Raw genomic sequence first — 18150 nt, 5'->3', positions numbered from 1 at the left:
TATTATTATTGTTGAGTAGCCTATGCCAAAAAAAAAAAAAAAAGTATAAACACGTCCTGGAGGATTTTTTCTCCAGATTACTTAATGAATTTAGGGTGCATTCAGCTTGAATTATAATAACTGTATTTTTGAACATATACAGAAGGGAAGTGCATATCAATTTCTGCAGGACTAGTCTGGCTCATTCAAATGTACTGATTTGTACATGTATTTACTGAATTAGACTGCTAATGTAAAATGTTTTGCAAATACAACTTTAGTAATTAATACTAAAATAAAAACATAAATATATAGACGGCTAAATATAAAAATATGAGTTAATTATATTATACACTACAAATTAAATTATTTTTTGTTATCTTTAAGATTTTTTTAAATGCAAGGCTGCATTTATTTAATCAAAATACATTCATTCATGTTCATTCACCTAAACTCCAGTGACCATTTTAGTGTAGTGTAAACCTGTAGGCTTGTGTGGTAAATAATATAATCCCAAAATGAGTTTTTAGGTTTCTGTTTGTCGCCCTCTGGAGGATTATTTGGAAAAACCACAAGTTGCTGCTACTAGTGTAAGTGTATAGTTCAACACGCCTCCTTACAGCTGGATGTGTATTCGTCTCCAGGAAATCACTTGAAACATCAGCTAAGAAAATGGCTGCAATATGATCCAGTTAATCCATCACGGTTTTCAAACGTGTCTTTCGAAAGTCGCATGGTATTCGCCACAGGTTTTTGTGAGTGTGACTGATCGCCGGTGAGCTCTAGGCCCTTCAGTGATGCCTCGGACCGTCGTGAGATCCTGAGCCGACCAGAGCTCTGCTCCACACAGCTGGAGCCTCGACATACTTCAGGAAGAGAGGTGAACGAGTTTGTTTAATGTCTGCGCTTAAGCCCACATAAGTCAGAGAAATGTAGCCAAGTGTGAGATTTATTGTGTCACTAAATTGAGAAACTGGATTGTTTTTGTTCTAAATAAAATATAAATAGTTGTAAGGGTTATTTAGACCAGACATAATTTTAAGTCAGGTTTTAGTCAGTGAGAAAGCGTTATCTGACGTTATCTGGCTCATCTGGCTGCCGAGAACCGGTTCTAAATAACAGTTCCTCGATTCAAACTAATTTATATTTATGGTATTCTGCCTCTGTGGTGGAAATACCGTACTGAAATACTCTGACTGTTTTCTGAACTATTTATTCCCTCGACGATGATATGAGAACGAATGACTCTTTTAAGTCGGTTCTTTTGAACGAATCAAACATTCTCGAAGTGGTTGCTGAATAGAATCAATCAGTCAACGATTGAAATATGCTACCCGTTTCTGTTTGTTTACTATTTTTATTATAATATAGTTAGATATTTTTATTATAATGTGTAGTTAGATAATTAGATTGGTTGGACAATATGTGTCTTTTGATGCCAATTATTAACAGGGTCTCATCAGCTGATGGTATGAAGCAGTTTTAGACTTGCTCCGTAGATGAAATATAAATATTTAAAATACTTCATAATTTATTTATGCCATCGACGTCTGTAAAGTGTAAAATGTAAACGTTATAAACGTTTTTCTGTGTCATCAGTACTGTATGTGCCAGTCTGCTGCCCACGCAGCTACTGTCAGCACGGACTGTGTCTCAACACCTAGTGAACTGCCTATGTAGACAGCACTTTTAAACGTTATAGTCAACCCAGAGATATTGTACAGGTAGGCAGCTTTCTTGGTTTTGAGAAAGCTTGTTTTCTCTCTCTCTGTACACAGAGACCTGGTCACTGAGTTTATGAACAGTCTGGAGAGAGACAGGGAATCATGCTTTCACCACCAAGAAGGGATTTTGTATCTCTGACTCTCAGTGAAAGCGGCAGCTACACCAACAGCAAGCAGTGGCGCCGGCAGTCCTGCTGGAGGGTGAGTTCAACGTTCAACTCATTTATTTATTTACATAATGGTTTTATCTATTAGTAGCTTTGAGGTCCATCTGTGTAGTGTAATGTCTTTGCTTAATAGCATTTGATTGCAAAGATCTGATGATTGTACGATCACCTCGGCTTTTTGTCCAGAAATGGAAACAGCTGTCCAGATTGCAGCGCAGCCTGATTCTGTTTACATTGATGCTGTTGCTGGTTTGTGGAATCGCCACTTCTCCCACTCTCATTGAACACTGGAGAGGTGAGCCACTACATCCATCCACCCCCACTAATAAATTGTCTTTTTGCAAAAAAAAAAAAAAAAATAGATTAATGCAATGTTAATGCTTTAAAATTGCAATGTAACAAGTAGAGAGAGATCTTTTCTTCCATTTTGTGTTGTACATCCAAGCAAAACAACAGATTATGGGAAAGAAAAAAGATTTAGGGCAGGGACTTGCTTCTATCCATCAGTTGTTGATTGAATGGAGGCCGATCTGAATGCAAGCTTTGCAGTAGGTTGTAAGAAAGGGATGGGGCTTAAGTGAACTAAATGATTGGAGGAAACCGGAATATGTCACCATAGAGAAGCCAGATCCAGTTTTGACATTTTGATTTAAAAAAAAATACAAGGTAAAAAAAAAAAAAAAAGTAACATATTTAACCTAACCAACTTTAACCTAATATCTCTATTAAGGTTTGATTGAGAATCCTATTATACCTCCTCTGTGTTCATGTTTCTCAGGTGATAAAGTTGGGGGGAACAGGAACGATGGGAAACTGCAATTTGTTGTTGACCTGAAAAATGAGTACAAGTCCATTCTTCCTGAGCTGCCCTCTGAGGTTAGTGTGACCCATTTGTTTCTTGCTTGCTTTTTGGATGCCCTCGTTTTATGAGTAACCCGATAACTCAAGGTTACAGGCTGTGCTTTGTGCTACTTTTTGCAGTTGTGGCAGTAACCAATGTTTTCCTCCTGAAACACAGAGAAAGGACTACCGTAGACGTGGACCTCCTGTCTTGCAGAACCGTTTGCAATTCAAAACGAATATTTCAGGTCTGTTGAGAGAAGAAATTCATGGACCGGACCTGAAGAATGCAGATAAAGGATCGGAGGGAGGAAAGCCGATCATTAGGTTTGATTTTAAATGTCAACTGTGCTGAAACACAACAGCATGTGCATTATGTCTGAGTATAGAGGACTAGATATTCCTGTGTTTTGTTTATTATTATCATTATTATTTATTTCTTACATGATTGTAGTTGGCGTGGAGCAGTGATAGAAGAAGAGCAGGCCTCTGATACTGACACCAAAGACACAGAAATCCAAGATGGCCCAGCATCATTAGCACGTGGTTTGTTATTTTGTCAACTACATTTTTTTCCTTTGATGTTGAACAGGAAAAGAGTCAGTTGCTAAATCTATTAATACTTTCTAAATATAAACACATTTTATGTAGCTGATCTGCCTGAATTAATTTGTTTCTTTTTCTGGATTGCACTGAAGCAGCTGTTTCCTGTGTTTTTGTTGCTTTTAGCTGAGAGCAGGCTGGAGGCTGTGAGAGAAGCTTTTAGACATGCCTGGAAGGGCTACAAAGACTTTGCTTGGGGTCATGATGAGCTCAAACCAATCTCTAAATCATATGGAGAGTGGTTTGGACTTGGTCTGACCCTAATTGATGCTCTGGACACCATGTGGATCTTGGGTCTCAAAGAGGGTAATTTAGCTTGCTAGAAAAAATACATTAGAGAAGCCTACACAGAACAAAAATTTTTTTCTGTCTCCTTTTCTCAAGATCCAAAATGCCTTGTGGCATGGACTGGAAAAATCCAGTCCAAGTCAAAAGGCATTAAATAAATAAATAACTAAATAAATCTTATTTATATACAGTATGTGTATATACAGTATGTGTATATACAGTATGCTGTCGGCCCTAACGCGTTAACTTATGTGATTAATGTAATATTTCTTAATGTTTTAAAATAATTTAAGGCAAATAAATTACTTTAGCACGTGAAATTGCATCATTAAAGTAATTTACGTCACACAGTTAGATGATGATCTTAGAAGTCAGGAGTTTATCACAGTGATCCAGTTAGTGAATTCATTCAAAAAACAATCAGTCCAAAACAGCGCTAATGTAAAGAAAACCAGGCTGAATACATCAGAGATAGCAGATAGAATAGAGACTCACTTTGCGTTTTCAGTGAATTATTCATTCCAGGTTGTTTCACTTTAAAACATGAGCTCTGTCAAATTCTGTGATTGTTTCTAAAGAGCGCGAGCCCTCACACATCGCGCTGTGTGAAATACAGACGGAACGTCAAAATATCCCACTGCTGTATGGCCAGATGATGCGTAAACTACGTTTCTCGATTGGATAAAGCAAACCAGCGTCTCGCTAGTAACGTTTTTATGGATGAGGATTGGAATCAAAGTAAAGACGATTGCAGTGACATACAGGAGTCGTACAGTAAGTACTCGTGACGTGAGTCTGTTATATTTATGTGCAGACAAACTGAGCATGTGCACTCTTGGTGCACTGATAGCACAATGTATTTATACACAGACACATTTCAGTACATTAATGTTGTTTCCACACACATTAAGGATAATGCTTTGATTTGTCATCATGTCATGTGTATGTTGATGTGTTCAATAATTATGAATGGATCCGTGTACTGTAGTAGGTTTTTTTGGCATCTCCATGTGGTCCTGTTCGGTATTGACTTGTCTAAAATATAAACAAGCTCTTGCACTGTACACGTATGTCTGTAATGTGAGTGATAGTGTGTAAAGTGATTCTCTGATAGCGTAACAGAGTCACAGTTTTTACACTTTTGGGGAAATCAACCAATTGACTTAAAGGTACAATATGTAATGTACTTTCAATTGTGTACTTACATTATCCTAAATGTTTCCAAGAATTAGTAAATTCAGAGAAATTTACAATTTTAAATAGTGCCCGTCCCTTGTCACTTGTCTCCTGTCACTGACGTAATATCCGCGTTATCCCTGGTTTCCGCTTGTACTGCCATAGCAACCATGGCGACAGACGTGGACAACTGCTTTACGTCTAGCGGCACGCTCACACTGTTGTTGTTTCGTTCAAACATTATGGACCATGGCAAGCAGACTTTGGGACAGAAGTAGAAATAAAACGAGGATCAATATCGGCGTGGCGTTTTCGCAATGCCGAGAGCTCCGCAACAAACTTGGACTTGACAGAGCTTCGCGACTTGACAGACAGACGCCGCTCTTGCATGTACTTTATTAGACAGGTGAGCAAATGTACATAAAACGAATCAATGTTATATAGCTCAACATGATGAAATGTTAGAATATGATCAGTATGTTATTCTAATGTTGATCTAGCTTACTGCTAGTCTCATATAGCCAACAAACTAACACATAGAATAACATAACTTTCAACACACTCAAGTGCAGTTTAGTATGATAGTGTAACGTTAGACCAAGTGAAACAGCGCTGCGTTACCTCACAAGTTTAATTCGTCAAATAAACTGACTTGTGTGAGTATTAATTCAGCACTTTCGGGTAGTTCGGTAGAATGAAATGTCCTTATTCCTTTATATCTGCGAGACTCGCGTTTGGCGCTGATATCTGTCTCTCATTAGCAATCGCACCCAGCTTCATACCACAGTCATGTTAAAAAACATGAATGTTTTCACTCATCCATAAACATTATTAGTTCCATGATTCCGCTTATCACTGCCTCATCAATCTACGCCTTTGGCCTTTGCTATTGTAAGAGGTTAGCGACCCCCTAGCGGCGAAAACAATTACATATTGTAGCTTTAATAATAGCTATATGTGAATGCAATTTTTTTTCTTATCCCATCTTAAAATGAAGACATTGACATACATAGGAAAAAAATACACTTCAACTTCACCTACTCATTTTATGATGTACCCTGAAGTTGTTTACTGTGTATGTGATGTGGCTTACTTAATTTACATAAATGTTTTTGACAGAGTTTGCAGAGGCCAGAGAGTGGGTGGCCAAAGAGCTCTCCTTCGATAAAAATGTGGATGTTAATCTTTTCGAGAGCACCATTCGTATCCTGGGGGGCCTTCTAAGTACTTACCATCTGACCGGAGACCTCATGTTCCTGGATAAAGCTGTGAGTAAGAAGTAAACCCCCACCCCCGGTAGCTCAAAACATCTCTTCTCCCTGTTAATATGTTCTGATGATTGGATGCTATTTTTATCTTGTTAATAATTTTTCAGAAAGATATTGGCTCCAGGCTGATGCCCGCCTTCAACACTGCCTCTAAAATCCCCTATTCTGATGTGAATATTGGGAAGGGAACGGCTCATCCTCCGCGATGGACTTCAGACAGCACCGTAGCTGAGGTCACTAGCATTCAGCTGGAGTTCAGAGAGCTCAGCCGACTCACTGGAGACACCAAATACAAGGTGGATGGATAATCTTTCACAATTAAGACCCAAACACTCATTTAAACAATTCTGTTCTCATTAGAACAAGTGGTTTCTTATCATCCATGGCTTTCTTTCTGTAGCTTGCTGTGATGGAGGTGATGCAGCAGGTGCATAAACTGGACGGAAAGAAAGATGGGCTGGTGCCGATGTTTATAAATACCAACAACGGGCTGTTCACCCATCAGGGCATTTACACGCTGGGCGCCAGGGCTGACAGCTACTATGAGTATCTGCTGAAGCAGTGGATACAGGGAGGCAAGACAGAGAACGAGTGAGTCGAGGGTCATGTGTGTTTGGACGTTATAGTTTATTCCTCGTGGGGTTGGGTCAATACCAGAATTTTGGCTTTGGAATGATGACAGCCTGTGTTATTAATATATATATATATATATATCATCCTTTGGCTATATATATATATATATATATATATATATATATATATATATATATATATATATATATATATAGCTATAGCTATATATTTTTATATATATATATATATATATATATATATATATAATGTATGTATGTATTGCTGTAGCTTTTTTATTTATTAAAATTATTTTGGGTTCCCATATGTTCAGATTGTTAGATGACTACCTGCTGGCTGTGGAAGGGGTGAAGAAGAATCTGCTGAACAAGTCTATTCCTAAAGGCCTTACATTTGTGGGAGAGTTGTCCCATGGACACTTCAGTCCCAAAATGGTATGTTTGTTCTCAAAGAATAACAAGACCTTCAAGTTCAGAAGAGTCAAATAGCTCATCTAGCCCCTTTTTTTAGGACCATTTGGTATGTTTCTTACCTGGCACTCTGGCACTGGGGGCACATCACGGCCTTCCTGCTGATCATATGGAGCTGGCAAAACAGCTGATGGAGACCTGCTACCAGATGTATGCCCAGATGGAGACGGGTCTGAGCCCAGAGATAGTTCATTTCAACATGCATGAGGGGAGCACAAAGGATGTAAATGTAAAGGTGAGCTGACGAAGAGCTTTAAGTTTTCACTACTCTCAGCAGTTGTGAAACATATGTTTGTTTGTTTGAGTATGTGAAATGAAACGGTCTTTGTGATTTTGTAATATCTTGCAGATGGCTGACCGGCACAACCTTCTGCGGCCAGAGACCGTGGAAAGCCTCTTCTACTTGTACAGATTCACCCAGGATAAGAAGTACCAGCAGTGGGGCTGGGAGATCCTACAGAACTTCAATAAGTACACAAGGGTATGTGAGAGAGTGAGAAACTGTTACCTTGAGGTGTTTTTAGAACATGCAAAACAGTGGAAGGAAGATGCGTCCAAATTTACATTTTCCATTCTAAATAGTATGCGAGATTCAAAATAGTATGCAAGATTCAAAAATAATGTAGAAAATAGTTTGCCAAAGGTGTCCAGACGGTGTACTGTTTCTGTTGGATTTTTGAAGTTTGTGAATTCTTTTCCGATAATGTTGCCCACAACCCATCGCTCAGTTGAAGTTTTTCAACTATTAAGCAGGTTTTAAATGAATCTTTTTTTAATGTAAATGTTAATAAATGTAGTTATATGTTAAATGTTTACTGTTCAAAAGTCAAGTAGTTTTTTTTAAAAGAAATTAATACTTTTATTCAGCAAGGGTGCGTTAAATTGATCAAAAGTCACAGTAAAAACATTTTATAATATTAAAAAATATATTTTAAATAATTGCTGTTCTTTTGAATTTTCTATTGGTCATAGAATCATAAAAAAAAACACTGTTTCCACAAAAATATTGAGCAGCATGTTTCTTAAACAGCATATCAGCATATTAGAATGATTTCTGAAGGATCAAGTGACACTGAAGACTTAAGTAATGGCTGCCATCATTTTGTGTTATTTTTTAATTGCAATAATAAATACGTGCAGCCTTGGTTTGAATAAAAGACTTGTTTGAAAAAAATGTAGAATTTTTTTTTTTTTTTTAAACGTACCAATGCTACACTTTTAAAGTGTAGTGTATATGCAAATGCAACAGAGGGGTTTTTAGTGTAAAGATGCCATTTTATGATTTGTCCCTGTACTTAGTATGCATGTTATCAGAAAAGTGCATAATTCTAGTGAGTAGCAGAACTGTAAAAGAAATATCAGGGAATTTTACAAGTTTTTTTTTTTTTAGGAAAATTCATTGAAATAAATAAAATCTCAAAAGGTCATAGAAAATTTACTTAAACATCCTTATCCATTCATCATGAAAAACCATGGAAAGTTATTGGTTAGAAAATACCTTAAGATTATTTTTCATACTGGCTCAAAGCCAAACCTTGGTGTTCTGTCGGAATGAAAAATGTGATGATATTGGCTCAGTTCTGACTTTCATATGTCAGATATATTGTTACTTGGCTTCTCATATTTGGCTTGGTTTATACAAACATTGCCTTGCTCCTTTTCCAAATGCACTTACACTTTCTATCTCTGCATTTCTGAACTTCACATTCAGCATTCAGTTCATATCAACAGTTTACAAGGATGTTAGCAAACAACTCTGTTCTGACTCATGTGTCCCTCTCCCCACAGGTTCCCACTGGAGGTTATACATCCATAAACAACGTCTGTGACCCGTCCTATCCCAGCCCTCGAGACAAGATGGAGAGCTTCTTCCTGGGTGAGACGCTCAAATACTTCTACCTGCTGTTTTCCGAGGACCCCGACCTTATCAGCTTAGACAAGTACGTCTTCAACACTGAGGCCCATCCTCTGCCCATATGGCCACAAGCAGAGTGATGGACCCACAAGCACACGTGCGTAACCAAACACACCTCTCTCAGGGCCGTGAACACATTTGATATCCAAACTGCCGTCTTTTTCTACACTAGGAACTCTTTTTTTGTAATTGAAAGTCACTTTCTGGTGAAATAATTAGAGCCATGACAAAAATCTGTTTGTAGGTGCGTAGTTTCTGAGTGTACTAGTGATCTGTACGTTTCTATTAATAGAGTTTCTCTATTTATGCTTCTATGATACTTTGATCAGCTGGGCTGCTAAGTTAGCCCACTGAATCAGTATGTGCAGTCTCTCAGCCCAAGCACACAGACAAACAAAAAAAACGTTCATACTGTGAAACCTTATGGGGACTGCAAGCACTTTATGGTGTGTTTTTGGGGTTTTAGTGTGTATGTGTATTTTCTTTTAATGAAAGAACCACTGCTGTTTTTGTTGTGGGGAGTCTTTCTTATGGAGTCTATTTAGCTTTGTAAATTAGTTTTTCTTTGCATCATAATTATTATACATAATTGTTTTCCAGAGCATTTGGAATATGTGGTTACACTTTACAATAAGGTCTCATTTGTTAACATTAGTTAAAGCAGTAACTAACAATGAACAATACATTCTTGCAGCATTTATTAACTTTTGTTAGTTAGTTAATAAAAATGTACATGTTCATGTTAGTTCACTGTGCATTAACTAGTATATTAACAGATACAACTTTTGATCTTAAAAAAATGTATGTTAAGATCAGTAAATGCTGTAGAAGTATTGTACATCGTTAGTCCTGGCTTACTAATGTAGTTAACTAATGTTAACAAATGAAACCTTATTGTAAAGTATAGAGGTATCAGACAGCATTGTATAATTTTCTTAAAATTTGTGTTATTATTAATGAATTTGAATATTTCTCTTTTGTTTTGAGCCTAAAACCCCATTCTTGCTGTGAAGGATGTTAATGCCATTCCTGTGAATAGGAGAAATGTATATGTTTGTGTTGAGTTTGGTGTTAGTTAGAGGGTTTATTATTTTATATATTAAAAATCTCCTTTTGATGTTAAAACTCGCTAGCAGGTGGTCATATGAACCATTATTATTGTTATTAGATTTTTATTCAGTTTCGTCCCATTTTTTTGTGGTTGCAGGATTATAAGTCTTTTAATGGAGCATTAATCAAGCACAATGTTTTTTTTTTTCCCAAAAAAAATAAAATAAGGGTCTATAATATATTATGGCACATGTAGTTATCTCACTCTTTCGCGGGACCTACATCAGATGAGAATGTGTCTGTAGTATTTTCACGTGTATGATGAAATTTTAACATACGGTATTGGTAGAATATTTTGTGAAATGTGAACAATTGGATTTCGTTTTTTGGAGTTGTTTTTTGTAGAATCTTCAAAATTCCAAATGTTGTTGTTATGCAGGAAGACAAATGGAATGTTTAAGTTATTCATTCTTCTCTGCTGATTGCAGATCAGTTTGTGGCCTAAGTTTAAATAGAAAAGAATGTACAGGATGTCTTAAGGTTACTGATAACATGCAGGGCTACCAACTTTTTGACCATCAAATAATAGACCTGCTGTTTACACCGATCACAATTGTATTATGTCATTGTATTCGAAAAGCTGGTTGAACATTACGTCTCACTGTGCAGAATCTTACAGTAATATTATCCAGAGGTTTGTTTAGGTAGTATACATTACAGCTGTTCATCAAGGGCTGAGCATTGACTGGTGTTCTGTTCCGCGTGTGCCTTTACATACAGAGCAATGATGACAAATGACTATTTTCAGTCCTGAGAATCAAGTTTTTATGAGAAATCAATCTATTTTAATCATCTCATTCCTGTTGTGAAGCTATTTATGATTCTGTTTTCTTGTGAATAAATACTTGTGATTATTTATAAAACAGTGTGTAAGCGATAAATTAACTTGCTATCTGTATGTCATTTCTGGGTATTTTTTCTCTGTCATTGTGTGAGAAATTGAAGAAAGCTTGCTTGTGTATCTCAGATTAAAATGAAGGGCTTTTCATGCCTCACTCTCAATTGTTGTGCAAATGTCTTAAATTATCATCTGCCTCATGCATATTGACAAATCAACATAGTTCTGAATCATTCATTCACCAAAGACGTGCCATGAATTTCAAAGAATATTCTAAAACGGGGGCAATAATAATGTGGTACAGCTGTACATATTCCTTTGAATTACCACAACTCAATCTGGCAATTTGTAAATGATGATTTTTAGACACAAGAGCGAGCTTGTACATAATGAAAATGTTTTTGTTTTCTTTTTATTGACAAATTAATATTTCTTTTTAATGTCCATTTCTGTGGAAAATAAATGGATTTATTCCATCTTTTACAAGTTCACAAATGTTGAAATAAATTGTACATTAAATAACACATTATGGCTCCTTCCTTGCTGCCTTCACCCATTGAGCAATGATTTGAGACTCCTGTTTACGAGCCACAATCACAGACTCGGGATCAGCAGGGTTGGACTCCCTGGGGAAAAAAAAAAAAAAAGTAGGAAGCATGGTCAGGTGACATAGCCAAATCTAACATTTCAATAGTAGCATAAATCAGATTTTTTTTTTTTTTTTTTTTTGCATATTCAGATAGGTTTCTGAAAGTCTGGACAGCAAAAAATAAATAAATAATGATTCAGACCACATTTGGACGTGGTTAATTGTGATTTTCAACAGATGTGTCGGGATGCCCTGGCTGCTCAAATCAGATTTCAAATGGTCTTTTGCATCACTCTTCTGATAACGTCAAAACTGGTGACGGAAATGCCGGAAGTATTCAAATGGTATGTCCAAAGATTTTGGCCGGTACATTATATACCATTCTTCTCTGTCGCTGATTTTTTTTCATGTGCGAGGGAGGAGACTGGTATATATTGTGATGTTCCGTGCTGTAGTCGTGGACGAAATCTTTGGGTTCTGCACTGTGACTAAATAGGGCGAGATGATGCACCTCCATTTTTCCTGCATCCGTTTTGAAAGCCTTATCACATACATGTGTACGCCTACGTCATTACCAAAGCAACCCATGCAGATAGGTTGGTTATGTCTGGACACAAATATCAGTTGATTACTTGCAATTAACAGTGCAGACATTCTGCCTGAAAAGATCTGATTTGAGAATAAAAAAATCCAATTTGCCTGCAGTCTGAAAATAGCTTCAGTTTAACTTGCACCTTAAATCCAGATGATGAGCTCCCTCTGGTATGTTGATTGCAATCAGTGATGGGCTGAGTGAATTCCTGATCTACAGGCGAAAATAATTCCATTAAATGTTTTACAGAGAAGAGCAACAAAATACCCTTTACTTGTAAACAGAACAAAGAATTAAAAAAAGTGCACTCAGTGTAGTATTCTGTATTCTGATCATTTTTAATAGTAGGAAAAAAAAACAGTGCACCTTTATATTTAAATAATACATTTACAAAGTTTTAAAAGTGAAACTTACCCCTCCATTTGCCCAAGGATCAAGATCCCCATTGGAAAATATGATATTGCTTGCAGTGGAGAGATCTAGAAGAGATAATTCAAATGGATGCAACATTTAGCTCCCAGTTCACTGCAGACATCAATTAATATTAAAAGGATAGCAAAGACAAGTGGATATTTATTTATTTTTAAGAAAAACTCAAACTATTCCACAGTTTGGTAGTTCTAGCTTACCTTGTCCCCAGAACTGGGTCTTGAGCCACCCTGGCCGTGGCAGCACCCCCCATCTCTTTAAGCAGTACTGTTCCCTCTGCTGCTCGGTGAATGTCATCGCTGGGAACATGTCTGTCACATTGTTACTCTCATAGCACATCTCAATCTCAGTGCAGGCCTAAAAAAGATTTGTATATAAAGACACTGTTATATACGATTACAAATGAATATTCCAAAGAAACCGAATACATCAGAGAGAACTGCAAACTTTTCTTTTTTTTTTTTTAAATCACAGAGTCAAGTATTTGGACTGAATAGAGTACTGCAAAAATGAGTCCTAAAAGCTGGAAATGAGTTAGCATTTTGAACTTCCAGTTCCATTGTCCTGAAGTCAATGGGTTTTTTGAATGCGTTTAAATGCCAGAAATGAGGTCACAATATATTTCCATGTTTTATTCTATGACAAAATATATCAATAATACCCACCACTCGTGATATTTTTATGGTTTTAAATGTCTTGAAAAGGACTAAAGGAAAAAGGGTTGTGTGGAGCATTAAACATCATCGCAGCGTGTAAATAAAGATTGAAAGCACTGCCGATAGCTTAGTGGTGTTGACAAAGTCATGTGACGTTTGTATATAGTCGAACTTTAGCTTTCTGCATCTGGGGATTGTTTAAATTTTTAAAATTCCTTTAAAGTTATATTAAGTTGTGAAGGTTATCTTGAACAAAATGTGTCAGAATCATAAACTTGTTTGTGTTATGCAGAAAAAAAAATCCTATTGGCTTTTTAGCAAGGGAACCAGGGTGATGCTAACTTCCAGGTTGGCCTACAAAATTATATCATACCTGCAGGCAATCTATAGTCTCAAAATAAATATTTTCCTTAAGAAATTATTAGCATAAACATGTGAAAATACGTTTATGATATTCTCTAATCATTCAGCAATAACCAAAAACTAGTATTCAGGGTTTAGTGACAACTAATCTAGGTACCTGGTAATCCCACGCATTGCTGTTAAAGCCAAGGCCACAGCCGGTGGGGTCGGCACACTCCACATAGAGACTGTACAGGTCAAAACATGTGAGCTGTCCAGTGGAATTATACACAATGCCTGTGGGAGGTGGGAGGTGGGGGTTGGGGGGGGAAGAACAAAATTAATGCCTTGTCAGGATTACAACAAAAAGAAAATGAAATCGAAATCTGTGCAAAGCTGCGGTCATTTACCAACAGTATCTCTGAGTGCCACCATAAGATCAGTGCCATTCAGCATGATTTCACACGCCACCTGTCAAAGTAAAAAGTACTGAACTTTATCTTTAAGACACACATCAGTGTGTCCAACTGCAGGAACTGCACTAGTAAGCCATTTTAAATGGAACCAGATGGGGTGGAATGGTTTCATTTGCACTAAGCATCAGGGAAACATTTGTTTAACACCATTAGCTTTTGCTTTCTGCATTAAAGCCTTTCAGTGGCAAGCTTTTATTTTTCATGCTATCCCCCTTCCCATTTGGTGAATTTTCAAAATTCACGCTAGTGATAAGTCCAGTACCTTCACAGGGAAGGCTGGCATGCTGCCCATGAAATGAGTGCTGTAGGGATAATCCAACATGGCCAACATGGTGAAGGCGTTGCGTAAGAGTTCGTTCAGCTGATGAATGTCCTTTGGGGTGGAGGGAGTTTTACACAGCGAGAAAGCAGACTGGATGCGGCTGTAGTCTATGGATTGTGAACAAAGAGCATGAGAATGAAACAAACGCTGTGTAATGGTTAAGCATCCTGAGCGAATGGCTACGGATACCTTTCTGCTGTGCCAAAGTGTTTAGCTTCTGGAAAGCTCCTTTCACTGCATCTCTGCAGGCAGGGTTAATCTTCTGGAAATCCTGAACAAGCAAACAGAACACATCAATATCACTCCAACACAAAATCAAATCTTCTTTTATTTAGAAATTGTTTTATAGTTTTAAAGGCATGTTTTAAAGCCAAAGTGCCTGAAAGGAATTTAATATGAACTTACAGCAGTGACATCCCGGAAAAACTGTGTAGAGTCTCCAAGACCTGTGGTGGACAGGATGGGAGCGCTAGCGGCTAACGCACCAGCAACAATATTCGGGTACCTGATTCTCATGTAAACGCTCAACATTCCTCCATAGCTGACATAAAAACAGACATAATAATAATAATAAAGCAAATAATAGCTAAATATTATTATTAGCAATTATTATTGCATTATGTAAAATTACAATTAGTTATGATGATTTTTAATTCATTTAATAATAATTAAATATTATTTAGCCAGGTGAGATATGGATATTTATATGTATACGTACGTGTGTGTGTGTGTGTGTCAGGGGATGATGGGTAAATATAAAGCTGACTGAGACCCCCTACCTTCCACCAAAGACGATGACGGGACATTTCTGAGCTCCCAGTTCCTTCTTTAGCTCTGTGATCATGACCGCATAGTCTGCCAGGGCCTGCTCCACTGTCAACAGCCCCACCTCAGGGATATTAAATGAATCCTTCCCAAACGGAAGAGATTTTCCATAATATCTCTAGTGTTTAAATCAAAGGTAAACATTAATGGACAGGTATACACTCAAAAACACAGTGAAAACAGCAATGTTGTGTAAAAAAATATTACAAATTTAAATAACTTCATACATTTTATACTTTAATTTATTCCTGTGATAGCAAAGCTGAACGTTACTTTTCAGCATCATTACTCCAGTCTTCAGTGTCACATGATCCTTCAGAAATCCTTTTAGTATGCTGCTAAGGTGCTTAAGAAACTATTATTATTATTAGTTGAAAAAAGTTTTTTTTTTTTTGTGGAATCCATGATACACTAACATTCAAAGGTTTGTGGTAAATATTTTTTTACTTAAATGAATACAGTTAAGACACATTATTTTGATCAAAAGTGACATTAAAGACATTTATAATTTTACAAAAGATTCATGTTTCAAATAAATGCTGTTCATTGAACTTTCTTTTCATCAAAGAATCCTGAATTTCTTTTTATCATGGTTACCACAAAATTGAGCATAGATAATAATTGCTAATAATTAAGCACCAAATCAGCAATGATTTCTGAAGGATCATGTGACAATGACATAATGAAGTCATGGCGGCTGAAAAATTCACCTATGCCATCAGAAGAATAAATTACATTTTAAAATATATTCAAATATAAAACTTTTTTAACTGTATTTTTGAACAAATAAATGCAGTCTCTGTGAGCATAAGGGACTTCTTTCAAAAACATCTTAATCTGAATTATGTCAAACTTCTGACCAGTAGTGTAGATTGTTTGACTGCATAAAGTGGACATCTACGCTTTTCTAATGTCTAACTTCCTCCATGGTCATATGATTGAACATGAAATCTTACGTGCTCAGCAAATATCACCAGGGCTCCCTGCACTGCTGCCAGCTCCGTGATGAATCCTGAATTCCGTGCAAACTCCCATATGTCCCCCTCATTGCCAGTGTAGAAAAAAATGGGTCCATAGCCTTTCTTCCAGTACTGATCTAGAATAAACACATATTGCACTCTGTATGAATATAATTTAAATAGATAAAGTTGAGACTAAGAGTAAGACAGTGTGGCAGATTACCTGTAATAAGGTAACGCTGATTATATGTGCCATTGCCAAGGCTGTTGTAATTGAAGTGGTCTAAAATCTGTTTAAAATACATTTCCTTGAAATCAGCAGCAAGGTCTTTGTGAGATGGGATGACCTCATTATTGAGCTTTTCCTTAAAAGAAAGAAAGAAAATTCCAAAGAACAGTAAGGAATAACAGAGCAAAGAATGGTAGAAACTGTATGAAAGCAACTGGAACAGCCTATCAGTAACAATAAAATTTCAAAATACATACAACAACTAACTGCAGATCAGAACTTACCACGGATAAACGTGTCTCAGCCTTTCCACCGAGGATCAGCAACATGAATCCAGGGAAAAGTAACCGTGCAGCCATTCTCACAAAGACCCCATATATCAAGTCAGAAATCCAGTGGAGTTTAAAGAACTCTTTACAGCCTTGTATTGATTATCATGTGATCACATAACTGTCATGTGACTTTTGTGTCATCTATAAACGTTACTGACAGTCGCTTATCTCCGTTTATATACTGTCTATGCTTATCTCTGTTGGATTAAAAGTACATGATTTACACCGTTTTCAAGTTAAAGGTTGTCTTAGCAATAAACCGCGCAATTTCGCAGTTTAACAATAATTGACAATAATAGTTTCAGCAGAGACATTCTCTGGTTTCAGTCAGAGTAAAAGTCAGGAACCATTTCAAAGTAAAAGTCTTCATGCATTTAAATAAGTGACAGTCAAAATGAGCGGATTAGCCTATTATTATTAATATTATTATTATTTGTATTATAAAATGCGTAAAAATAGGACCTATATTGAAGGATACATAAATAAATAAATTGATGGCACCCCTGATAAATATGATAAAAAATGGCTTTAAAAAAATAAATCTGCATTGTTTATCGTTTTGATGAAAAAATTCACAAAAATCTAACCTTTCATTGAAGTAAAAGAATTGAAAGTGGGGGGTAAATCACATTATAAAATAAATGTTTTTCTCCAAAACATGCTGGCCATAATTGTTGGCACCCTGTTATTAAATACTTTTTGCAACCTCCTTTTGCCAATATAACTGCTCTGAGTCTTCTATAATGCCTGATGAGTTTGGAGAATAACTGACAAGAGATCAGAGACCATTCCTCTATACAGAATCTCTCCAGATCCTTCAGATTCACAAGTTCATGTTGGTGCTTCTTCTCTTCAGTTCACTCCACTCATCAGGTCAGGGAACTGGGACGGAAGCTTCATTTTGTGCTCAGTTACCCATTTTTGTGTTGATTTTGATGTTTGATGGACCGTTGTCCTGATGGAAGATCCAACCACGGCCCATTATAAGATTTCTAGCAGAGGCTGTCAAGTTTTGATTTTTTATCTGTTTGTATTTGCTAGAATCCATAATACCATGTATCTGACCAAGATGTCCAGGACCTCCAGCAAATAAATAGGCCCACAACATATAAGATCCAGCAGTATATTTAACCGTAGGCATGGGGTACTCTTCATCCCTGTTTGCACCAAACACATCTGCTGGGTTTGCTGCCAAAAAGCCCTTTTTTTTTTCGTTTTATCTGACCATAGAATCCGGTCCCTTCTGAAGATCCAGTCGTGTCTGACAACTGAATATGCTGGAGTTTGTTTTTGGAGGAGCGAGGAACATTTTTCTTGAAACCCTCCCAAACAACATGTGGTGATGTAGGGGTTGTTTGATATTTTTTTTTTAGGCTTTCTGACCCCAAGACTCAACTAATCTCTGCAATTCTCCATCTGTGATCCTTGGA

At 36.8% G+C, this 18150-nt stretch overlaps 2 protein-coding genes across 2 annotated transcripts; one reads left to right on the top strand and one right to left on the bottom strand.

The window, feature by feature from the left end:
• The first annotated feature begins 529 nt into the window (after window positions 1-529).
• On the top strand, window positions 530-11485 carry man1b1b (mannosidase, alpha, class 1B, member 1b). Its single transcript, XM_081364572.1, has 14 exons — window positions 530-859; window positions 1758-1904; window positions 2057-2165; window positions 2649-2746; window positions 2889-3037; window positions 3165-3256; window positions 3440-3619; window positions 5897-6045; window positions 6153-6341; window positions 6446-6636; window positions 6950-7070; window positions 7147-7341; window positions 7456-7587; window positions 8895-11485. Exons 2-14 carry the CDS (start codon window positions 1806-1808, stop codon window positions 9099-9101), a joined length of 1911 nt encoding a protein of 636 aa, XP_081220698.1. The 5' UTR covers window positions 530-859; window positions 1758-1805; the 3' UTR covers window positions 9102-11485.
• On the bottom strand, window positions 11346-17070 carry dpp7 (dipeptidyl-peptidase 7). Its single transcript, XM_081364576.1, has 13 exons — window positions 16673-17070; window positions 16383-16524; window positions 16157-16296; window positions 15155-15318; window positions 14781-14916; window positions 14565-14646; window positions 14316-14482; window positions 13988-14048; window positions 13756-13874; window positions 12780-12936; window positions 12565-12629; window positions 12293-12363; window positions 11346-11595 (listed from the first exon to the last, which is right to left on the bottom strand). The coding sequence occupies exons 1-13, from the start codon at window positions 16745-16747 to the stop codon at window positions 11496-11498; spliced, it is 1479 nt and encodes a 492-aa protein (XP_081220702.1). The 5' UTR covers window positions 16748-17070; the 3' UTR covers window positions 11346-11495.
• Between the last annotated feature and the right edge of the window lie 1080 nt (window positions 17071-18150).

This window comes from Scardinius erythrophthalmus, assembly GCF_964197995.2.
Source record: "Scardinius erythrophthalmus genome assembly, chromosome: 5".
In the NCBI taxonomy this organism is placed as follows: Eukaryota; Metazoa; Chordata; class Actinopteri; order Cypriniformes; family Leuciscidae; genus Scardinius; species Scardinius erythrophthalmus.
This window is presented reverse-complemented; position numbering and strand designations above follow the sequence as displayed.